Genomic DNA, 25,305 nt, shown 5'->3' with positions numbered 1-25,305 from the left:
ACACACACACACACACACACACACACACACACAGCAGCAGCAGCAGAGGCTGCACGGCGACGCGGTGCGCGGTGACAGCGGCCTCCACACAGTAAACATAATTTATTTCTCAAGTTTACGTCGACTTGCTAATTGGTCTCAAATTCCCTGTAACTCTTTTAAATGTCCTGCATTTTCAAGGAATTTTAGAACAAACTTCAGCACCAGTTTAGATTAGGAGAAACACCATCAACGTCAAATAATCTACTTTACATTAAGGACGTCCGTAATGTAAAGAAGATTATTTGTCTCTTTTTTTGTACCAAGCTGTAAGGCCCACAAAAAATATATTGTTTCTTTTGTTGTGCTTTCTCCCTTTTTCTCTACTCTTTTTTCTGTTTTTGTGCAAATTTAAAGGATAACTAGGTGCAATGATGAGCTGCAGCTGCGCAAACGACGGCTTATCTATTAAGATTCTTACTGCAGCTGTTTGTTGTATTTGTCAGAGCTTTTTTTTTTTCCATTTCCGACTGAGGATGATCTGGATCTGGATTGCAGTAATTTTGCCATATAGGGAATTGATTTGGTGATTAACCTGAACACGGCTGTTGAATTGAGAAGTTGGATTTTACTGAGCTGGAGGACAAAAACACACTTTTGTCTCTTTTGATTATTATTTCTATTATTAGCTTTCGGAAGGTTTGTGAATTTGCGCGGTGCAGGGGGGAAAGAAATCGAAATTAAAATAATATTTGCTTTCTGATGAATCACCCTCCCAGACGGGATGAAACCCAAACGGACGTCAAGCAGCACATTATAACGCGGGAAGGCCGCTGTGATGGGAGGTTAAAGCGAAGCGAATCTTCCAATTAAATCCACCAACAGCTGGTGATTGATGATGTCAACTTTTCTGCTTCTAATTAACGTTCAAATTAGACCAAAAGGTGAAAAAACACTAAGCAGCTCCACACAAAATTTAAAAGATAATGATTTAAGAAGAAAAAAAACAAAAAAACACTGAAAGTCCGTGCTCAGGTTATGAAGGTTTGTCTTTTGAAAGATTCCTTTTAAATGTTCAATATTATTGACGTTTCTGTAGATCTCCAGGATTAATGTTCAGGTAGAAAATAAACAATAAAACATAACACTTTAACAACTATCCAGGTTAAAATAAATAAATATTTGTCTAAATTCGTAGATAAAAAAAAATATTCACTTCTTTTTATTTAATCAATTGAACAAAAATAATCTCTTCTCCTTAGTTTTGCTCATACAAACTTACCTCCCTTCCCGTTTCATCTAATTTCAAATTCAAGTCAAAAAGTGTCCGCTGAAATTAGCCTCACTCTGATATTAACATCATTTCATTCTCCCGGAACTTTCTCCAACACGATACGCGTTTCTCTCCAAATTCCCTCTAACTGAATTTATCCCCGCAAGCTCCTGCTCGTTATGGAGAAATATGTATTCAAAGCAGCCTCAGAGGGTGGACCTCCACGGCTGATAATAGAATTTCCTGCTGTTTTACAACTCCGTCCCTAAACCAATGTCACCATATGCTGCTGTTGGCACAAGACTCTCCGCAGTGGCTTCAGGAGCGGCAGCCTCCTCCCGGCAGCGCTGGAAATAAATAAAACAAGTTCGCATTCTCAGTGTTTCTTTCATTTAACCTTTGGCAGGGAATTATGATTTAGCTGCTGTCATATTTTTACAGAATTTTGTTTTGACGGGTTTTTGAAAGGTACTGACGTAAAATGTTGTACTTTTTTTGTTTATATAAAAAGCTTACTCACAGCTTCTGCTGAATTTTTTTTTTTTATTAAAACGAACCTAAATCCAAACGGAAGAGAATAAACCAAACGCACCTGACAGAAAACAATGTGCGTTTCCTCCGGACAGACATACCTGCTGATCTCTCCCGTGCGTCCAAGCGCGGCTCTCTCTAATCGCTTTCCTTTTTCTGAACATGTTGGACTTCCTTTCAGAAAATTCAGTCTGCGTCGTCAGACTGGTAGCCATAGCGCGGCGTCACCTTTATTACTCGCTTATTTCACGCTGCCGCATATTGAGTTACACTGGATTCCACCTGCGGGAACACACTGGAGCATGGCTGAAATACCGGGAGTAAAATAATCCATCTCACACAAAACGGGAAAATCAAAAACAATTCAGATTTGTATTTTTCCCTCCTACTTCATATTCGTTTGAATTAATTTGAATTTGTTGCCTCAGATGATTTTTCTAGAGATTTATAAGGTTATACCTTATTAAATAAGCATTTCTTACTCGTATTTATTCTCAAATTACAGGCTTTATTTTGTCAAAATAAATAAACAATAAAATAATATTATTTACGCTAAACTGATTGGGATGCATGGAAATAGGCTAAAATGTTCTTATTGTGCTTGATTTTCAGTCCATGTGCAACAGGGGGCCACATTCGCGCATTTCGCAAACCGCTCGGTGCGCAATTACGCAAGAATAAGACAGATATGAAGCTTGCTTTTGTTCAATCCTTTTTCCATGATGAAAACGTGCTTTGATTTGACCATCCACTCTGCTTTTCTACAGGACTTCAGCAACAGAGGGAAACAGATGCATAAACATTTCAAGGCAGCACCAGACTCCTCCTATTCCCCACGTCCAATTAGTTCTTCTGCTCCGGCCCTTTAAGACGCAGCAGCGGGTCACCAAGTGGTGTAGTGTTTCTCTAATTGAACTTCGCCCAATCAACAATAAGTCGTTAGCAGTCGCTTTGCTTTTCTTGGTGCCTGGAAGCCTTTTTCCCCCCTTCTCCCCCTTTCAGGGATTCACCACCTCCAGTCAGCCACTTTCTAAAGATCCGCATGGAGTTTGGCAGAGGAATCGGGACGCTCTGAGGGGAATACAGCGCGGCTGCCTCTGCAACTACGCCCGAAGCATGGTTATTTTGGAGGAAGGCTCTCAGGCGAGCTAAGTTTCCAGCTTTGGACTCGAAGCATTGAGCTACAGCGGAGTTCTACCAGAGCCCCGAGCTCTAGAGGAAACGCTTGTGGACGTTTTAAATCTGCCATTTGAATGAAATAATCAACTTTTTTCCTTGAGAGCAGCGATATCTGCGGGAGTGCGATGACCTCCAGTAAAGACATGAAGGCAGGGTCTGTGCTGCAGTCCGGCGGCGAGGAGCGGAGGCGGGCTCCGCTGGACCAGTTGCCGCCGCCGGCCAACTCCAACAAGCCGCTGACGCCGTTCAGCATCGAGGATATCCTCAACAAACCCTCAGTGAAGAAGTCGGTGGCCAGCATCTGTCCGCCGCGAGTGCTGGAGAAAGTCACGGGCTCCAACGCGCCAAGAAACGGGATCAGCACTCCGTCCTCGCCTCTCTGCGCGCTGGAGGAGCTGGCCAGCAAAACGTTCAAGGGTCTAGAAGTCAGCGTCATCCAGGCAGCAGAAGGTAGCTGCGCACTTTCCTTATTAAATTATGGATTTTTATTAAAAGCTAGAAAGAGAGCAATTTTAAATGAGAACATGTAAAAAAAAAAGCTGGAGGATTGTTTCGACTTTTAATGAGGACATGCCAGGACAGCTGCATGGGAATGTGTTGGGATAAAAACGATACGTGGAAATAAGGCTTCACGTGACTTATAAACTGATAAATTCGAGTAACACCAGGTCGAGACGGCAGATAACTTATGATCAAGTAGTCAGTCAACCATTCTGGCTTAAATACAGCTACACATTGACAGGGTGACAGATAAGCATGGCTAAGATATTAAAAGTCAAACTATATAATCACCTCAAGTCAATATTCAATTATAAAAATGATTAATTTGTTGAAATTTTACTGAACATTTTAGTTCAACTAAATTTTGCAGCAATTTTGCAGCAAAATTCATCAGTATTTAAAATGATCATTTATCTTCCATCAAAGTTTGCCAAATAAACGAAATAATTCGGAAGAAAAGAATTGCAAATTGTTTTACTTTAAATTTCAGGCAAACAGAGGTCAGCTCCGAGTTGCAGATTTTTGATTCCTCTCCCATGCTTCCCTCTCACCTCCTCCTCCAAGGTCGGGAGCACCTGAACTCCTTCGGGCAGCGGCAGACGTCGAAGAAGAGGAGAAAGTCGCGGACGGCCTTCACCAACCACCAGATCTACGAGCTGGAAAAGCGCTTCCTCTACCAGAAGTACCTCTCTCCGGCCGACCGTGACCAAATCGCGCAGCAGCTGGGACTCTCCAACGCGCAGGTCATCACCTGGTTCCAGAACCGCAGGGCCAAGCTCAAGAGGGACCTGGAGGAGATGAAGGCGGACGTGGAGTCGCTGAAGAAGATCACTCCGCAGACCCTGCAGAAGCTCGTCAGCATGGACAACATCGAGGACCCGCAGGGTGGGGGCCCCGGGGCCCGGTCGCCCAGCGTCTCCCCGACCTCACAAGGACACCGAGCCTTCCCACAGTCCCCCTCCTCATCCAGAGACCAAACCACGGATGAGTTTTCGGAGGATGATGAAGAGATTGAGGTGGACGATTAACAGTCAGGAGGGGACTGGAATTTTCATAAACAACAAGAAAAACAAAAGAGGGACATTTTTCTTCCCAAACTTTTGCACGGATATTGATAAAAGGAGAATACACACACATATGTGAACATTCGGGATAATTTTCCTATTTTTATTTCTTCACTTTAATTTATTAATCTGACTAATAATGAATCCCTCCTGTTTAAGTTTCAACACATGAGGGGAATATCTGGTTTTCTTTCAGGCAGAGCGTGGCAACATTTAATTAGAAATAATCATTTTTCAGAGGTTAATCGCCTTTAAAGGCGAAGAAAAACGTTGTGCAATTATTGTTTAATGCGCCATTAATTCACATTGTCCAGTTGCCAAATATCTCAAATTAGTCCTATTTTTGATTTCATTTAATGTCGCCCTCTGTCCATATTTTTTTTAAAATCTCTGCCAGCATGCAGGCCTCCTAGAGGCGCCAACCGACAACAACTGCACCAACTTCTGACCCGCTCTGAGTTCTGTATATAGATCAAACATCCTATGCGATAATTTTATTGTAACGTTCTATTTAATCAGCATCTATGTAAATAAAGGTTATATTGTATTTCAAGCAGCTTTCAACGACACTGGATGTGTGGTTTCCCTAAAGTGGAGACAAGTGGGACATTATTTCACTATAGGAAATAAATAATGAAATATATAGATTTTTTTTTTTTAAATAATTTAAAGTGCTAAGAAGCTCGAGGTTTTTGGCAGTTATTTAAAAACTCTGCAAAGATTCCCCTCAGACAGACTGAGGAAGTTAAAAATCTTCCTCTCTCGGTAAAGATGTGACTTTTGCACTCACTGACCCCTGCTATTCAGCTTTAAAGTGCCGTGACTTCAATTAGCAGGCATCCACCGCCTTTATTTCCATTATTTGTGACGGCATTGAATGCATCTTGTCACAATAAGGTCCCGGTCTGTTCGCGGTGTTAAGAAAAGCTCTCGTCCAGCTCCTGCGCCATATGTTTTCTTCCTCCTTCTGTATGAATCGTCTTTAACACAACTGGTCGACATGATTGATTAGGTTAACCCGCCTTTGCCTCACATAAAACAGCTTCCACCCAGCCGTGGGTAATAATGGCCACGCATCTGCCACTCTTAACCCGGGTTTGTTTAAAAAGAGGCAGAGAAAAGGAGACAAAGTTCGCCATGAATAGCAAATGGGTTAGTGTGAGGAGCCTAATGAATAAAACCCAAAGGGAGGCGGTGGAAATAACACGCACTGCTGCTGCTGGATGGCCATTTGCAACAGTTTTGCAGCGGGATCAAAGGTTTAGTGTGTGTTTGTGTGTGTGGGTGGGGAGGTGGGTGATGTTGGTTTATACTGACAAAATGTTTTAGACAACTCAGCAAATATTACATCATTCTTTCATAATGTCAGATATTTAAAAACAACAAAACTAAAATTCTACTCTTTTTGGAGCACGCATATATTTTTCTTTAGAAGTGATTATTTGTATATATTTTATATGTTGCAGCAATATAGGATTGTGATACATTTATAGGTTACAGAAATTTTTATACCAGAATATATTCCCCGGCTTGTTTTGTATATAAAAAAGTAAAAAAAATAAAAAATATATATAATAGTAATAATAATAATTATGTTATTATTAATAATAATAATAATAGATCGTGAAACTAAGCCTTTTTTTCCAATTTGTGTGTGTGTGTGTGTGTGTGTGTGTGTGTGCGTGCGTGTGTGTGTGTGTGTGTGCGTGCGTGCGTGTGCCAAAGCAGGCTGGTGATCACAATAGAGGTAATCGGCTGGAACCACAGAGGTTGAAAAGTCAAAAAGGGTTTTAATTGCTGAGTGGCAGGAAATAAAGGAGAACGAAAAAACAAAACGAATTGAATAAAAACGTGTCAAAAAACGTAATTTCAAAAACATTTTTCAATTCAAAGGGTATTCAACCCAAAATACCTTTTAGACAATTGAGTGTAAATGTCTACAGTGTTTTTAATCACTTTCATACTAATCTGTTAATAATAGCTTCTCATTTATGCTATAATATTATGGGTGGATTTAAAATATGTGAGATTTGAATAAGATTCTGCTGGAAGTGATTTTTCCTTTATTAGGGTTTATGATCATAGACACACGCTTTTGTAATTCTTTATTTTAGTCCAGCATCACCTCAGCACGCACATAAAAAGGCGCAGAGCCTCAGGAGGATTATCAGAATCACTTCATTCACATGAGGGGCCTGAACGGACATGCGCAGAACTGCGGCTGGTGAATAATGTTCCAACCCCGACTGTTTTGTTTTCCATTTCAAGGAACCATATCGTTCTGTTCTGTTGCAATGGTCAAAATTAGATTTTTAAAATATTAGCCATCATTAAAATGTATCCTTGTGCCAAACCGGAGCAGTTTCTTAAAGAGGTCTAAATCCAAACCTGTCATTTTCAAGCAATTGTTTGTAATTTAAATGTCAAACAGGCAGTGATTAATTGCGAGATATTCAGAAAACATCAAAGACAATCACACGAAATTCTGTCTACTTAAAAAGAGAAGAGACCTGGAAACATGTAGCATTTATCATCAGGCCGTGTCAAGTTATCAGAGTTCCTTCTTCCACTGGAGACGATCACAAACATCCAAGGTTGTCTGGAGTATGAGCAACTCCAAGTCTGCCACCTAGTGCCCAGTTAGGGGGATTATTCTAGGAAGAAAAGCAAAAGACAATATCAACGAAATTTTGTCATTACGGAGTCATGCCTTTCAAGTGTTCTCGCGAGAAATTGCTGCTAGTGAACTCTGGAGGTTTCTGAAAACTGGCAGTAAAATTTCGTCAGAGTTGAGGTGAAACAAAGCAGATTTAAAAAAAAAAACACCAATGCGTTTTTACACTTGGAGCTCAGTAGCCGCACAAGAAAATAGTGTTATATTCCTACAGAAATATGCAAAATTGTTGCTGAAAATTCCTGCAAATCCCATCATCTGCATGTTTGGAAAATGTCCATGATATGAATCACCCAGAAGGAAAGTTATCCGAAGAGAAACCACCACGTAAAGCTGTGTTTCCGATTTCAACTGAAGCTGGTCTGAACCTCTGAGGCAGTGCATGGGACAGTATGACCATCTCTTAATTTAAGTGAGTCAGTTGCATAATCTTCACGGATTACGGTGAAACTGTCCGTATCAGCGAGGAAACAAAACACTCAGAAATAAAATTTACAAAGTTATGAGACTAGTTGGAAAACTGGAATGGAGATAAAGAAAAATGTACACTAGTAAAGGTAAACAGTACAATATGGACAAGAAACTTTGCAACTTCTCTGAAACAGACCATAAAGTTAAAGAAGGAAACTATGATTAAAAAAAATTAAAACATAACCTGCTTTGTCAAGATAGAAGCTTAGTTTTAATTTAAAATATGGACATTAGAATATTTCTTTTTCATGTTCTGCTTCCTATAAAAATACCAATTCATGAAACTTTAAACACTTGTAGCCTTTATAAGTCAACAGCGCTGGACTCACAGAATTAAAACACAACAAAAGGCAAATTCTGTCACATCTAAAACTGAACACCAACTGCATGATGAACATCCCCAGCATGGTTGCAAAAAATATTGTACTTTGTAGAATTAAATGCTAACAATGTGAACTAATTTCGTAAGAGGTCATGTGGAATGAGTTAGAAGCTAGTAGTTTCTTTTCACAAACCACTTAGAGGCCTCAATAAATTAAAATATCTACTACATTTTAATTACAGCATGTCAGTTCAAACACTAAAACTCACTTAGTAAAGATTCATTACACACATGCAGTGATATATTTCAGGCATTTATTTCTGATCTAACCCTTTTGATGATAATAACTTGCAGTTCTGTCCCACTCCTCCTTCAAATTCTGGGAACTTGATTTCTAAAGAAATCTAAACTTTAATCTGTAGAGGAATTTGGATAACTGAACATTGCAGTCCTTTTTTTCTGTCTGTGGTTTAGAAATGGCTCAACACAAATGATGGGACACTTGTAGTCCATGTTCTGTATACATGTCTCTTTAAGGTCTGAATGTTCAGCCAAACCAGTTTAGGCTGGGATAGTTATTCCTGTTGCACATCTTTCTTCCACTGAACCTTTCATTAGTATGCTTGAATCCATGACTTCGATTAACCAGCATCTTCAGTAGGGATCTTTAGTGGTTTACCCTCCTTGTGGAAAGTGCCAGTGAAGCCTTCCACCTTGAAAGTAAGTAAGCACTTACTTGCTTACTTTTAAGTAAGCAGGATTCCCTATGATTGCATGAACACATTTCTGCATGAACATCATTATGGCTTTATAACAAATTCTCTGAGAAACAGAATTTGGGTAGTTAAATACTTTAAGCCATAAAATTATCACTTAAATAAACAAAGATTACTCTTTGTATTTAAGTTACATATTTTGAACTTGATTACCAATATATAGGCCATCACTCATTTACTGCGATGTAAATACTGTGTATTTGTAATTCTGAGTAAAATCCCTACAATGCCAAATGTTGGAGAAACTGATATTATTCTGAAATATAATAAAACAGTTTTACCATTACTGAAACACATTATGTTTAGAAGGCTGAGTCATAGACCACAACAATATCTTTACTTTTTCCATTTCAAGTTTATTTTCAAAAATACAAAACAAGGAAAATAAGTTTATGTACACAAACACTATTAAAATAGAATATGTATTGTACAAAATATTTACAGCCGTCTCTCGACTGAAAACAAATCCTATCTGGTCCTTTTGTCTTTGATGGTGTAGTGAAGAACTAGTGGTTGAGCCTGGAAGGAGAAACAACAGATATTAGAAAACTGTAATAGTTTTATTCAATTAATCCACATCTGAGCTGCCTGTAGTCATGTTAAAGCAAATAAACAAAAGGATTTAACTGATTGTTTTATCAAATTAGAATTTAATAATCCAGTCTCTTATTGTTGAAGAAAGTTCAGCTAATATTCTAAGAGGTATAACTCCAGTGTGAAGCCTGTGTGACAGTTGTTGATGCTGCAGCTGGTGTTGGCTGTACTGTACCTTGCCAAACCAGTGTGAAAGCCATAACCGTTTCATGGTCATGTGATCAGGCAAAGACTCGTTATTAAATAACATCTGGACCTGCAGAGAGAGACCACACAGACAGATGAAGAGCAATTAGGAAGGAAAACATTTTAAAAGAGGGATTTCAGTGACACATTTCCCTTTCTGTGTCTGATTTCACACATTTGGTTCAAATATTTTGGCTGCTGGTCTCTGCTTTTTCATCAAGTGGAAGTCAGTCAGAGAATATGAACTTCAGAAAACAGAAAGAAACAAAGACCTTAGGAGTTTTTCTGTACGGATTTCCTTTATGACAAACTTTACCCATAGTTTCTGTTGCTTGTTTTTGATATATATCAATGAAAACTGTGGCACATGCTTCATTGAATTCACTTATTTAATATTTCCACTACATTCATCAGGTTTTATTAAGGTTTTTGATAACCACCTATATTTCTAAATGAAAATACCAATTAATATTGCTGTCAAATTTAATGTTAACAAAAGTATGAACTGTGAATGTGTTTAAACTAAAGAGTACATGAAAAGGAAAATGGTGATAATATTCAACCAGAAAGAAATGGTTTGATACTCTGATTGGCATATAAACAAATAATGGGGGTAAAATAAAAAAACCTCATAAAACTACCATTGTTCCTGGAAAAGTGCTTTGAGTTTAAATTCACCTTTAAGTCTACTCCATACATAGCCGGATATCTGGGAAAACAAATACATTTTTACGTGTGTGTAGACAGGAAAACTGAGATCTAGGTTCCCACGAATTACAGTCTGTGACAAATAATGTGCCAATATAGTCACAAACTTACTTTGACACAATTTCCAATCAACATCGTCTTATGTTTTTTTAACTTTATATTCTAACGCAATTTAAAAGTGGCTTAACCTTTCTGACCATACAAAAAAAACCTCACGATGCCATGTTTAATTCCTAACGGGACGTTTTGAAGCAACCTGATTGACTGACATAAGTTTTAGCTTTGCTCTACACTGCCCCCTGTTTGGCATGTTTAAAACAACACTCAAAGATGTGCAGGTTCATGTGGATGAAAACTTTTCTGGAACCGACCATGTACAATATTTTTTTTAAACGATGTGGCAGAGATATTTGTTTTTATAATGACCCAGCTACGTGTGTAGAAAGCCTTAGTCTGCTTCTCGTGCCATGGACATAAACGCCCTATAAACATCTGCTATGGAGAAAATAATACCTTTGGTAGAATCACTTTCAACTACTCGCACAATATTAAGTAGAAGCAGATTAAGACAGAGCTTCATTGCTACCTGTTAACTAGTGATGGATTTGTACACGTGAATGATCGGACATTGATACATTTACAACATTTACTATAAACCAATTGGAATACTATTTCCTAGTATTTCAAAATAAATACTAAGAAATATTTTTGATGTAGTATAAGACATCGACTCACCTGATGTTTTTCCACATTTAATCTGTGACAAAGGACTTTCCTCAAGTGTCTGACCTCTGCTCGTACAGAGCAGCGCACAAACTTCTGCTGCAGAAGAAAGAAAACAATCAGCTCCAAAACAAGAACAATATAACATGCAGTTGAGAAATTTTACACGATGCACTATTAAACAGAGGCACCCAAGTAGCTAATCAAACTTGTGAATATCCATTTGAAAACACACAGTAGCCCAGAGTATGTGGGAGCAGGTTTATGTTGAGGCACCCTGCCTCATAACAGCTTACAAATAAAAAAAGATCAGAAAAGTGATATTTTCTGATCTGATCTCAAGCTGAACAGCTCAAGAATAAAATTGTAGATAGAAGAGAAAAGGTCACCTCAGTAGTTTGATAGTAGTTTGGATATTTAAAACAAAAAAAACTAATTAATAATTATTGATATCGACCGATATGAAACCCTTATATTGCGATACATTTTTCAGCCATATTGCCCAGCCTTAGATCATCTTTACTCAGTCTTTATTGTAACTTGTGACCACTGCAATGGTTAATTCTTAGAATTCTGTTATAAGACTACAATTTACATAAGTGTTCATCATCTGGAAATCTGACATTTAACTTGGGAGTACAGACATTCACCAACAGAGTCAAAATGAGAGAAAAGTTATAGTTTTGAAAGTCCAACTAGAAGTGCAGGCTGTTTTCTTGTGAAGACTGGTTTAAAATGTTCCATAAATATTTTTTCTGTCGATCCTTATTCATAAATAGCAAATTGGACTGCAATTCTGAATCACATTTGGAGCAGCAGAAATCCAAACGATCCAACTGTAGGAACCGCGTACTCCTTTTACGATTAGATTTACAGTGAAGAATAATCCTGCTTACTGCTGGAAGTTTTCTGCTCCCTGCTGACTTATTAAACACTCTAAAGTCAAAGAGCTAAACTGCTTTAGCTCATGCACTGCAAGGGCGTAGTATTTCTCTTCATGCATGGGCAGAAATCAGTTTTATTAAATTTACATCTCAGTATAAAACAGTAAATATCACTGGACAAGGAGGGTGGAGAGGAGAGCCGGTAACAAATTATTGAGGGTCGAATTTAAATCCAGAACACTGCAAGGACATGGCTTGCATTAGCAAACTGATCCGACATTACACCCAGGAGTATGATTTGTTTTTATACATTTATGAGGGTTCTCGTCAGAAGCTAATCCACTTTATAAGGTCACAGAGGGGTTAGAGTGAAAAACAACTGCATATAAAAAGGCAGGAATGGAACCAATGTGGCTGCATGTTCTTGTTACATAAAGTAAGATTAGACAAACGATAAACAACATTTTGACTTTGCAAAGTGATCAGAGAGGACATGAATGAATGTACTGACACTTCCAAAATATCAGTCAGCAGATCTGTGTGGTTAATTTAACTCCTTAGCTGTGACGGAGTTCAAGCTCTTTCTTAAATACTCTACAACCCAATTTAAAGGCCAAGAAAAAACATGGTTTGTTTAAAAAATAAATAAATAAATAAAACACCTGGTCAAGGTGAAACAAGGATGAACTTCCCCAAAGAAGCCAAACACCCTTAAAAATTTGGTATTTTGAGAAACCCATGGCAGCTAAGGATTTGTTCGCCCAATTTAAGTAGTAATCAGATATCGACAGAAGAAATTTGATCCCAAAAGAAGGAGTATGTCACAGTTCATGGGTTTGTCGTGTCATAAGGCCAAGAGAGAAAAACCTCAACAATGACCTAAGAGGAACAACTGTTGCTGCTCATCAATCTCTAAAGAGTTAGAGGGCCAGTTCCATGCTTTTAGGAATTCACAATGACACAGTAAGAAAGATTAGTCACCAGTGGAAACATTTAAAGCTGCCAATCCTCCCAATCAAGAGCAAGTTCACGCTGAGGTCGGGCTAATATAATGAGCAAATGTGAATCCCAACAACCAAATGACTTATTGGACTGATCAGCAAACTCAGTCTCTACGCCAACATCTCAAAGTAACTTTCAGGTGAAGATATGGGGCCTTCACCAAGAGGAAGTGGGCACAGTGATCCCAAATAATAATATTACAGATTAAAATTTGAGGACTCCTGACAGCTAAATATTTATTTAATCCAACCACAAAAATGGTCAACGCCAGCTTCCCTACACATTGTTCAAGCCAGAATCCTAAACCTTTTAGGGTTTGTTCACAACAGGAAAAGTCCTTTGGTCTGCTTGTTTGACCAGACCAAAAGAACTTTAATTTATTATTTGTTGCAGTGTGTTTTCACATTGTACTTTTAGGCAATGCTGATGATTATTGCTCCCACTGGACAGCAGTGACGGAGATGGGACACAGCAGAGATCCGGAAAATTTTTTGGAAGTTCTGCTTGCTGTATTTCTGTTGTGCACATTTGTGCTGTTACTGCAATACCATTTTAAATGCCAAGAGCAGCTAACACAACACAGACTTCGCAATGTTGGAACGGCGTCAGCAAATGCTGTTGCAAGCCGAAGGAGACGAGATGCTCTCTCTTTTCTGACCTACAACATGCTGGCAGCAGAAAATGGTGCATCGGGTACAATTTCAGTTCAATTAGTACAAACAGCAGTAGAATTAGCAACACTGAACGACTCATTTTTACCATAGTGGCTCATGAACTTCAAAAATGACGTATATTTTCTTTAGTTGGTTCAAATCGAGGAAGATCTGTACTCACACCACAAATAAACTGTACATGAGTTTGTTTGGAAGCGGACCAAGACCACCTCAAAAGATGCCAGATTTACACTAATCACCCTCTTTTTAATTTCCTGCAGTTACACAAAACAGAAAATACTTGGATTCAATAACTTTCCAGGCAGCATAGAAACTCTGAAAAGCCTGAAAGGCAAAGTTAAGACTATTTCCTTAATTTCACTAACTGAAACACCATGTTATTATGTTCTGTTCTAAAATGTAAACTGTAAAGGGTACTTCTTTCAAAAACGATTTCCATAATTTAATAAAGCAAATCATGGTGCCCCCTGCTGGAATATGAAATTATTGGAGTATTTGTTTTTATATATATTAATTTTTTTCTCATAATATATTAAAAGATTTTGCACAACTTAACGTAACTTCTAAAGCAATAAAAAAACAAACAAATAGCATTTAAACTCCATTTGGATTATAAAATAAAAACAAAAAAAAACAAAGGTGGCTTCTTGCAAAGGGTCATTCAATTTTTTAAATGACACAGATCAGTTAAGAGAGCAGCCGCTTGGGTGTAAGATGACGAATAATTTCCTGCCTCAGTGACGTGATTCTCCTACTTATCCCCCTCTGTAAATACGAGGCTCCAGCAGCAGAGGCTCAGCAGCTCTGAAGGCTGGATTCTGCTGTAGCAGCAGCTGTCAATGTGCCATGTATTCGCTAAGCAGTTAGTTTTTTTTTTTTTATGTCCTGGAGACATCTTTTTCTGGGTTGTGAAAAGCCTTGTTGGTTTAAATGCATCCAGAACCAGCTCAACAACTTCAATAAGCACACACATCTGTACTGAAATACAACTCTAGTTACAGGTTAGAGTACTTGATAAACCCACCTGGAGAGTAAGTTTTGTCTTATCTTTCCCAGAGAGTGATGAACTGCAAAGACAGAGTGTTAAAACACTTTTCAAAAGTTCATTTTATAACAGTCAAATCTAAATATATCCACATAAACATTCCATTTCAGTCTTATCTGATTTTAAAAGCATACGCAAGATAAAAACAGAAGCCCTTTACCTTAGTCTTTCTAAACACAGCGAAACCTGTTCATCATATCTGTAGAAGTGAGCTTTAGAGTGGTCGAAGCTTGTAAAAGGCAGAGCTGCGCTCTCTGAAACATCTAAAGAGTTGGAGAAAAAAAAAGGATAAGGTTGAGATCCTGATTTTACTGCTGTAGAGCAATCAAATAAATCCAGCTGTAGACGCTGAGAACTTTACTTTGAGCCAGAGCTCTTTCAAAAACAGAAACATTTCAGAATGTTTAGTGGTGAAAGGACCCACCGTCTCCCGCAGGTTGGATGACTCTTTCTAACCCACGCGACTGGTAAAAATCTTTTATTCGTTTGTCCTCACCTGAGAAAAATAAAAAACATGCCAACATGTTTCTTTTTCATGACTTCTTCCAATTTCACAGGAAAATAAATAGCTGTGCTTCAAATATTATCCATGCCTCATCCGTTCTATTTTCAACTGCCAATCATGAATAAGAAAATGTATTTTTCTAAACAGTATACATTTTTTATGTTTTCAACTCAAATCAAAAATACAAAATAGAAAAACAGATGATAGTACAGACATTTTTTAATGTAACATTTCATTGCTCTGGTTTGTGTGACCCAGAATTTGTTCTGTAAACGTGCAAGTTACCATGGCAACGCTGGAACCACACCCTAATTTGATAATACTTATTAAACACCGGTATATGACAGAAATCTTCATGCTGCAAATAAACCTTCTACCATCAAATCTTCTGATGCTCTGAAATGAGTATCAGAAGATTTGAAGAGAAGACGTCTGTCAGACGCATTGTTAGAGGGTTTTGGCTGGATTGATATACAGAGAAAATGTATATTCAGACTTCTACAGTTTATTTTGCAATCATTTTCATTAAGTGTGTGATTCCATGACACACCCAAATACAATAGCAGGGACTTTGATGCACCGGAAAACAGATTCTGGTGGTAACATGTTTTCCAGTGCATATTACCACCTTCTCTGTATTATTTTTATCCACCTTAATAATGTTTTTTTATTATTATTATTAATTCACCAATTAAGGCATACAAAAACAAACATTTCAGACAGTGAGAAGTGTTGATTTATAAAACAACAAATAACCAGTTAGATAACAGAACAAAAACATTTAAAGTACTTTTGACTTCTAAAATATTTTTGTGATGGACATTGTTGGTTACTTTATTCTTACACTTGTCAGTGCTGTAAAAGTCAAATAACCTAATGCTTACACTATTTTATGTTGAAAACAACCCACACTTTTGCACACATTACAATTTCTGGGTCACATAAACCCAAGCAATAAAATCCTAAATTAACATTCAGTTCTGAAGACCATTTTGTATTTCTGATCCGAGACCAAAATTAAAATTATGAAAAACCAAAACCTTCTTCGATATTTTGTATCCAACTGAAGAACAAATACTTTTATTTTTCTAAATTTGACAACTTGTGGCTGTCAATTAAAAATGGAAAGTCTGAATGATAAATTGATTAAATATGCTACAAAAAACAGTAACTTACAAAAGCATTTGTTGCCCTTTGAAGTCTCAGTTTTTATCACATTATAACCAAAAACTTTTATGCAAATCATTGTAATTTTATGTTAAACAAGAAGAGCATTAATCAGAAGAGCATCCATGATGCCAATGGTAACTCTGGAGGAGCTGCATGGATCCACAGCTCAGGTAGAGGAATCTGTTGTCAAGATTCCCCCACCTGCAAGATAATAACAATGGTGGTTGGATTAGGCTGTGGGGAAGCTGCTCAGTGTTACGGGACGAGGACCGGGGATAAATACAGAGCAATCCTGAATCTGACGAAGATGTGCAGCTAGAGGCAACACACTCCATTAGACTTCCAGGTGAGGGAAAGGTGTTTCTACAAAGTGCTGACATAGAAAAATGCAGACCACACTTTTCAGATTTTAGCCTGCAAAACAAATTATGAAAATTATGTGCAACTTCCTGTATGCTTCATAATTACACACCCCAATAAAATAGAGTTGGTGGTGTCAACATGACAAAAATGAGAAAAACTGCAGCATACATGCTTGTGCAAGGTTTGTCCTGTGCATATTAAAGACTTACAACACTTCTGGACAACCAATAAAAATCAAGACAACTTACTCTCCTGAAGGCCAGGCACCAGCTTGTAGACAATGTCTTGCATCACTCGATCCAGCTTGAGGTTGAGTAAAGGTTGAGTTTCATGAATCTTAATGTTGCACATGGGGCAATACTTGCTGGTTTGCAGGTATTTTACAATGCAACTTTTACAGACTGTACAGGGAAAAAAGAGAATTCATTCATACTGAAGCAAACAGGCAAACAAGTTATTTTAGTAAAATGGTGGAGAAAAAAAACAAAGATTCATAAGCTTACAAGTATGCAAACACTCTGTAATTGTTGTGGCGTCTATAAAATATCCAGCGCAGAGGTAGCAGACAATGTGTTCATTCAGGTCTTTGATCTTCAACTTAACTTCCTCCTAGAGAAGCAAAAAACAAGCATCACAGGGTTTGAATATTCATGACATTTCACTTTTTTATTTATCTCCCATTATTCTAACCATAGAAGAACCATTCAAAACTTTAAAAAACTGGAAAAAATAATTACAAACATCAATTTATTTTGAGACAATGTCTCAATTTAGTTAGAAGAAAGGATCCTGATGTTCCATTCCAAACATAACCAGTCTTGTTACCATTCAATCAGAGCAAAATGGCAGCAGACAAGTGTGTCTTAGGACCAAACAGCCCACTCAATTAACAGATGCCTCTTCCTGCAACACACAGTGTCTTTAAAGTAAGCTCCCACCAAAAGTGGAGGGCAGCAAATAGTCAGGCTTAAAACAGGTTAGAACAAATAAACAGTCATTTAAAGCTATATCCTAAAGAAATTGGAACACAGGAGCAAAACCCTGAGACAGGAACTGAGAGAAGCATCATCCTTTATTTGTTCATCTACTGTGAAGTTTCAGGAATAATCTTTTTCAGGCTTGAGTTTTTCCCCCCCCAGGTGTCAGACTCTAATTTTGCCATTTTATCAGGTGAGTCAACTCAGAAAATGGGAGAAAATGTTGTGTTTATGACGGATTGTTTGAAAGAAAGTGGTTAAAAGTCCAACTTATAATTAGTTCTGTGTTAGATTGCTATGCAGACAACAACAGTTCCTCTCCGGAGTTTGTGAGACTTACGAGTCATAAATCAGAGCTTAGTTAACAGAGGAAATACATCAAAGATGTTTTGGAAGTGGACTGAAAATGACTGATGTAGAAAAGAAATGTCAAAATAAAAAGAAATTTTCAGGAAATCAAGAAAAAATTTTCAAGACTACTGCTCATCTTCTTTTGGTCGATGTGTAAAATTGAAAAACTGTTCAAGTCTTTATAAGTGATAGAGTTACAACCACCAAAAGCCCTAATCTAAATCACTGCAAGATTTAGATTCAGGAAGTTTTAAACTCTGTGAACATGATGAGTGCATCATGACAAGAAAAAAAAACAAAAGCCACTCTTTTTGATGGCATTAAGGAGCTGCCTTCAATATGAGGCAAACAGACAGAAAAAAGGAAACAAACACTACCTGTTATTTATTTTACCCTAATTCAACTGCTGCATTACTGAAAGTCATTGAGTTGTTTTGTTAGTATTGATATTGGGTTTGAAATTTTAGTGCCATGACAACCATAATCCAGTTATGAGAGCAACAAGCATTGCCGTGCTCATTCAGCACAATCTACAATAAAGATACAGAAAAATATTAAACGAGAGAAAATTCAGTTTCTTAAAAGAAACAATGACTTGGTGAGTTTCCACAGAGGATCTATGAGGAGCTCATCTGCTTTCTGACTTGTTTAGTTTCAAAAATTATCAAAAGAGCACAGAGTGCAATGTTTGGGTTGTCAACACAGACACACAGTTTTCTGTTATTCTCTCTCCACATGGACACCTCTTGAAGTGTTCAAGGACTACCTGATGTTTTCTTGGTGTAAGGTTCAAAGAAAACATTAAACTGTGAAACACGGTTGCTGCATATTATGACACAATATTAACTGTGATCAACCTAGATTTCCATCATCCTCTTTTTGCTCTGCATCAGGATGACCCTGTGCTCTCCTGGAGCCGTAGAGAACCTGGAGCACTTAGATTTACATCACCTGGACTGAAAAGAGTAAAATTATGGCCAAACAGATTATTTGATAACAGAATCCGAATGTATTGCGCTTCGGTTATTATAGTCTACCAACTGATAAGAGGTGTTAGCGTATAAAGCACCTCTGTGTTTTACATGTTTATACTCCAGTTCACCTCATTTAAAGGGACAATGTTTCCTCATCAGCTTAATGACCAATTTATATAAATCAGCTCTATGGAAACATGCACACATAGAGGTGCCTCTGAGACATGCAGGGGTTTGATAAACATTGCTCTAAAATTTAGCCACATGGACTTTCTGTTGTTCTACTTTGCCCAACTTTGGAGTTTAGATCTAACCCAGTTTCCTGCATGTTTTACTGTGAAATTGTTCAAAAAACTAATTCAACTGGCAGAAATACCTCCTGAAGTTTCATCAAGTTCTGCTAATGAACAATTCATTTGATACGTGTGTTGGACCAAGGAAGCATCTAAAATAGGGACAGCAGCTCTTGAACACTGATGTTGGGTAATCGTGCTCAAATCTCTCACCATCTCAAAACTTTAAAGCTTTTAATAGGTTTATTTATTTTTTTTTAAAGGCGAAACAGCTGCAGAGCAGTTACCCCGAGCAAAATCACAGCGCTGAAGACAAAGAGGAGACTTTATGAAGCCCATTTTGCCCTTAACGGTCTTCCTAAAGTCGGAGAAGAATCGTTAATATGGAATGTTAAAGCTGTAAATGCGAACATTGTTTTTCAGCTTGTCGGACATTAAACAATTCGGAGGAAAAGCGGGCGAGCTCAGCATGACCTCTGCGATCACGTTGAAACTGAAAAAGTAGCTTTTCTCCGAGGAGACCGACACACCGTCACAGAAGGAACTGGGTAGTCGAAAGAACCGAGAGCTGCTTGCTAACTCCGAGCTCCAACGGCTGAATAAGTGATATCAACTACAAACCGAGCGCGAAGCAGTAGCAACTCAAAACGGACCGCCGTTACTTCGACAACCAAATCGAATGAGAACCAACGGAGCGCAGCGTCTGTTACCGCCACAGTTTACTCCACCATAAAGCGCAAATTAAAAAAGTAAACTTCCTACTGAACCAAAGAAAACAGGGCCGGAAGTGGTCAAATTTAACACTTGGTTTGGAGCTTTGATGCACGTTGCTCCGTAGAACAACACGGTTGGACCCCACCGTATACGCATGCTCAAGCATCGCTCTCAGTCTGTCTCCATCAGCGCAGCGGAGACAACCATCTCCTGTTAAAACGCCACGTTAACTCCCGTTTCTAGTACTTTCAATGTCAGTACACTTTCCTCGGTTGGAAAGGAGCTTAAAACACAAAGCAGCTCACCTCGTTTCGTAGTGGGTCCAGTTTATAGACAGACTGAAGCTGATTTCGGAGCCGCATCGCTATGGCCATTGGACCTTGCTCCGCCATCTTTGGGAATTATGCTGGGTTCCGGGTAAACCGGATGTGGCATCTTTTGCGAATCGAGGCTGGTAAACGACAAAATAAAAGCACATTTATTAAATTAAAATAATCCAGTTTAATGTTTCCGTTTCGACTGAATTGAGGCTGTCAAATTACATCTAAATACAGATTTTACAGTTTTCATAATTAAAATTATTTCAATTGGTTTCCGGAAGCTATTTGTTTTGTCTTATTCAAAAATCTGCTGTTTTTAGTAGATTTTGACATGATCCTAATTTTATTTTATTTGTAAAGATTGATCAACATATTGTTCTGCTTAAATAAATTCTATTTAGTTACAAATGTGTATTTAAGAATGTTTGTTTTTTATTTTCTTTTAAATGTGTAGTTACTTTAATAAATGTTATTTATTTACAAATGTATATTTAAGTATGTTTGTTTTTTTTTGTTTTTTTTTAATGTGTAGTTTTTTTATTATTATTTTTGTCTAAAAATAGATTAAAAAGTGGCCTTTAGCATATTTTTAATGTCTGCTTTTAATGTTGCTTCAAATTGTGAATTTCATTCTGTATGCAGACAGTTGTATATATTTTTCATGGGGCACAAAGTTCCTGGTATTATTTTTGAAGTTTACTTTCTGGCTACTCCCACTGAAAATGAAACAAACATGTTTTAAACAAAAATGTACCAAATGCAAGCACATGTGTCTGGTGGGATGTCCTTGTTCAGAAACTTGTTCTGAAACATTAGAACAAATTTCATTGTTCTAATGTTATTTTATATTTGCTGAGCCCACTGTGCCATTTGGAAATCAAGTGAACATATAGTAAGCAGATACAATAATAGTAATGTTACTGGAAGTACTTTGCCCTGTTCGAATACATACATTGCTTACTTTGAAAGGTTTATGTTGTGGAAAACTTAGATCTTTAAATATGTGTTTCTTCTGCCAAAATGTGTTATTTTTAAAGAAGTGATTTGTTTTTATCACAGTTTTTGTCTACGTTTGTTTCATTGATATAGTCCTTTACTTTCAGCTTATATTATGATTATTAATGGTAACCTCTTCCAATCGGCAATGTAGAATGACATCTTTGCCAACTACAATAATAATAATAATAATAATAATAATAATAATAATAATAATAATAATAAGCAAGAATTTTACACTATTCTGAAAAGTGCAGAATGCATTTGTACTCTGGTTTGCTCACGTGGGACAAAAAATTACATTTTGGTCTCATTTGATCTTTCTTCCATGTGTTTGCTGTCTCCTAAATGATTAATGTTTTTTAAAAAAGCTCTAGAACTTTACCCTTCTTTTAACTTTCCCACAACTTTCTCCCTGACCGGTCTGCTGTTCTCTGCCTGTGATGCTTTTCATGTTGTTCTCTGACTCAGTGTTGTTCAAAGGGAGGGCTGCATCCCCCTCGGTGGCCACCAGGGTGCAGTAGGGAGACAAGAGAAAATTGGAGGGAAAATAAGAAAATAAATGCAAAATTGAACAACTTACTCTGATATACTTTTTAATTATACATTTTTTATTACATTTTTTTAGCATAAAATCTAGTCCGTTTTTCTATCATTATTATAACATATACAGTAAAATAAACTATTGGAATATGTTTGATTATGAAATGTGTCAAGCTGGCGTAGAAACTGGGAAACCCTGCTCTAATGACCCTTTGAGGTCTCCCTTTAACTGCTTATTGCAACTGAGGGTGCATTTAGTAAAGCTTGAGCAATAAGCATATTATCTACAACAAATCTGACACACACAAAGTGGTACATTTGAAACACCCAGAATCTGCCAGAAATCTGAACAAAGAGCCTGTGAAGAATTAAATCATGAACACCAAAACAAAAAACTAAAAATAAACACACAAACCCTGACACTACCATTGTGACTCTTTCTGTTTATTTTTAGCTGGTGGACATCTGCCGTGGACAAATAACTCACTCAAATGAGAAAAAAAGACATCAAGGTTAGAATCTGAAATGATTTTACTTTGACATTTAATGTAGTGAATCACCTGAGAATAGTGAAGAAACTTTAATACTAGGCTTGAAAAATGTCACTTGCCCTGGGTCCTTATGTAATTGTCGATACTCTTTCTGCTCTACATATATTAGTAAAAATAGTAACTTATTTTTGTTATCTAATGGCATTCTTTAAAATATAAGCTCCCCATGTCTCAAACCTCACGGAGTAGACAATGGCTTGAAAGACTTTGCACTCACTTCTTCTCCCAGTTTTTTGTTGTTCATCTTGGATGTTGAATATCAGGCAAGTTTAAGTCATTCAAATTTCATTTTGGGTCACATATTTATACAAATGAGGATAATAAATGTAGTTAAATAAATACATAAAAACAGTTAAACAAACAATCCAACAAACAATTAAGAGGAAAGTGTACAGTATTACAAAAGAATAAAAATACAGTTTATGTGACGAAAGAAGAGGATGCAATGTTCTGAACATGTCTTAATTTCTTAATTTACAAACACTGAATCACTCAATCTCTAAGCTTTTATTCTAAAACAGATCTATTTCGTGTTTATTGATCTTTTATTCTTCTTGATTTCTTATTCTTGATCGTTTTCATTTCTTACTCCATATTTCAAAATTCCATTGTTTTAAATTTGCAGTTTGTCTTCATTCTGGACAACAGAGGGCGATAAAGTCATACAATTCCTTTTGATGTTGTCAGTCTTTTCCTGTTATTCAAAATTTTTTGGGGGGAATGCAGCCTATGATATCACAATCTAATATACCATTTGAAACTAAAATTCAATAAAATGTGAGACTGTCCTTTAATATGAAAATTTATTACAAGTTAAAACATGCTGTCATTAATCCAACACAGGGTGTTTTTTTTTTTTTTTTGCATGTGCATGCACAACAGAACTATGACTGTTTTTTTTTTTTTTTTTTTGCATGTGCATGCACAACAGAACTATGACTGTGATTTTTTTTTGCTATATGTTATTATTATTACTATTTTTTGCTTAATTTGTGTTGGAAACCTGTTTTGTTTAATCAGTTAAAGAATTCTAAAAGTAATTTAGCTGATACAAGCTCACGTAAGAAAATCAAGAGTAAAGTTTCAGAATTAGATCAAAAACAGAGAAGATTGGTGGCCAACACCAAAAATAACCACATAGTATGTTTTGCAATCTGAATCTCCTAACTATATTGCACAGACATCATTGAGGTAATGAAAGAATATTAAAATCACATCAGGGCTTGTTAAGTTATTTCAAACATTTTAAGGTACATCTTGATAAAATCTAAACCAAAAGTAATGTTTAACAAATAAATCAAGGACATTAAAGTATAACTGTAGATAGATGGAACACATTTAAGGAATGCACATTAAATGCAAACAAATCAGTTTAGATGTTCTCACAGCCCACTTGAAAACTAATATCAATTAAATTAGTTTGAAAATAATCAATGTCATGAATGGAAAAAAAAAATAACAGCCAAACATAGTTAAATTGGCTTTACATGTGTGATCTCTGTAGCAGTAACCCTTTTATTTAGAGGAGCACTTCTAACTCAAGTGTTTGAACTCCCAGAACGTTTTGGGGGTGGGGTGGGTTGACTGACTGCTTTCTTCCCTTCACTGAACAATGACCACCAAGAGTCTCTTGAAAAAAAGAACTGAACCATCATCTCAGTGACGAGCAGCATCAGAGGCTGTGGTTGCTCTGAGCAGCTTCCAGACATAATTATGCTTTCATTTGTGTTAAAATGAAGTTAAAATGAAAAACCAACATGCTGCTAACTAAAGTAACTCAGTCTTTTGTGGAAGACTGACAACTACCCATACTTCCAATGTGGTTTTTTTTTTGTATTTATGGGATTAAATAGTGGTTGGACATGTGACATAAAATGGGTTTGTCCTGAAACATTGGCAAGATTCAGTTTATTTTTCCAATAACTATATACCGTTACTTTTTGACAAGAAGAATAGCAACAACAGCCAGCTTTGTGGAAAACAATATTTTGAATGGTGAATTAAGTGTGTGCTTGGGTTTTAGCTGAGCTGCTTTTGAATTAGTGTGTGCCCTGTTTCAACAGGTCTTCTTATTGGTATTATATGTGGAGGTCCCCCTGATCCCTCCCAGAGGGCTTCCAACCTGTGGACCACCCAAACGCTGCAGACCCTGAACAACGACTCGCCTCTCATTCATTCTTTTGTAATTTCCCAGAGTTACGGAATGACTGAAAAGTTTGTCTTATTCCAAATCATCCTGGTGACTCTGCAGCAGCCGTCAAGGTTGCATGCAAGCCATGTATTGAGAACATTAAGTCTTGCATGAATATTCTGAATGTTAGTGATTACAGAGACTAGATTTTCTGTAGAATTCTGAACCATTTTTGAGAAATGTAATTAAAAATGACAAAAAGAGAAAAATCTCACTTTATAATCAGTATTTTGTTTGCAGAAAAGAGTTGTATCACCTTGCACAAAGGGTTCTTATTCTCAGGATAAAATTTCTGTACAGGCTCCAAATCAGAGTCAGTCAATGTAAACCGATTGACAGATGAGACAGAAGCAATAAATTTTGGTTCATAGTGGCCTTTCGGAGTACGAGGAACTGTTGTGATCAGTCTCGCTTCACTGAGTCTTCACAGTCAGACCTTGTGTCCCGCTGCTGTCTGCCATTTCCTCTTGCCATGTAACGTCTTATCTGCTGGGTCTGCGAGGTCACTGCTTATCTGATTGACAGAACTTTGACTCCAAACAATATCCAAATAACCAGAGGGCCTGGAGGATCACAGCAGCTAGGAGAGTCAGAACAAGCACTGAGAGGGGCGGCAAATGAATCAAAGAGAGGGGAAAAGATACCAAAAATAACTAAATCTTTCTTTTTTTTTCATATCACGTAGGAGTTATGCACATCCCAATTTTATAGAGTTACAGTTGTTTCCATCATCTTTCACTTCCATCAGAGATGATTACTTAATTTGATGGA

The 25,305-nt window shown here is 37.2% G+C and overlaps 2 protein-coding genes across 4 annotated transcripts; one reads left to right on the top strand and one right to left on the bottom strand.

The window, feature by feature from the left end:
• The first annotated feature begins 1,662 nt into the window (after window positions 1–1,662).
• Window positions 1,663–5,780, top strand: lbx2 (ladybird homeobox 2). 2 transcript variants are annotated; one of them, XM_017307070.1, is made up of 3 exons: window positions 1,663–1,720; window positions 2,551–3,412; window positions 4,028–5,780. In XM_017307070.1, the coding sequence occupies exons 2-3, from the start codon at window positions 3,088–3,090 to the stop codon at window positions 4,489–4,491; spliced, it is 789 nt and encodes a 262-aa protein (XP_017162559.1). In that variant the 5' UTR covers window positions 1,663–1,720; window positions 2,551–3,087; the 3' UTR covers window positions 4,492–5,780. The 2 variants fall into 2 exon arrangements, with proteins under 2 accessions (XP_017162559.1, XP_008419347.1); XM_008421125.2 differs by lacking the exon at window positions 1,663–1,720 and having other exon boundaries at window positions 2,094–3,412.
• A 3,325-nt stretch (window positions 5,781–9,105) lies between these two features.
• pcgf1 (polycomb group ring finger 1) lies at window positions 9,106–20,516 on the bottom strand. 2 transcript variants are annotated; one of them, XM_008421127.2, is made up of 9 exons: window positions 20,239–20,516; window positions 17,128–17,233; window positions 16,873–17,025; window positions 15,011–15,082; window positions 14,747–14,849; window positions 14,566–14,608; window positions 10,994–11,077; window positions 9,540–9,620; window positions 9,106–9,289 (listed from the first exon to the last, which is right to left on the bottom strand). In XM_008421127.2, the coding sequence occupies exons 1-9, from the start codon at window positions 20,323–20,325 to the stop codon at window positions 9,239–9,241; spliced, it is 780 nt and encodes a 259-aa protein (XP_008419349.1). In that variant the 5' UTR covers window positions 20,326–20,516; the 3' UTR covers window positions 9,106–9,238. The 2 variants fall into 2 exon arrangements, with proteins under 2 accessions (XP_008419349.1, XP_008419348.1); XM_008421126.1 differs by having other exon boundaries at window positions 10,994–11,080; window positions 20,239–20,514.
• Between the last annotated feature and the right edge of the window lie 4,789 nt (window positions 20,517–25,305).

Source organism: Poecilia reticulata, linkage group LG10 (genome assembly GCF_000633615.1).
Source record: "Poecilia reticulata strain Guanapo linkage group LG10, Guppy_female_1.0+MT, whole genome shotgun sequence".
Classification (NCBI taxonomy): domain Eukaryota; kingdom Metazoa; phylum Chordata; class Actinopteri; order Cyprinodontiformes; family Poeciliidae; genus Poecilia; species Poecilia reticulata.
The sequence above is the reverse complement of the archived record's forward strand: the minus strand, read 5'-3'. Positions and strand labels throughout refer to the sequence as shown.

Bases quoted from the DNA above. Each gene is read 5' to 3' on its own strand.
- lbx2 (XM_017307070.1), top strand. From the start codon at position 3,088: ATGACCTCCAGTAAAGACATGAAGGCAGGGTCTGTGCTGCAGTCCGGC. The intron at 3,413-4,027 runs GTAGCTGCGCAC...TCCTCCTCCAAG, and splicing joins CGTCATCCAGGCAGCAGAAG to GTCGGGAGCACCTGAACTCC.
- pcgf1 (XM_008421126.1), bottom strand. From the start codon at position 20,325: ATGGCGGAGCAAGGTCCAATGGCCATAGCGATGCGGCTCCGAAATCAG. The intron at 14,850-15,010 runs GTGGGTCCTTTC...CCAACTCTTTAG, and splicing joins CATCCAACCTGCGGGAGACG to ATGTTTCAGAGAGCGCAGCT. The intron at 11,081-14,565 runs GTGGGTTTATCA...TTTCTTCTGCAG, and splicing joins AGACAAAACTTACTCTCCAG to CAGAAGTTTGTGCGCTGCTC.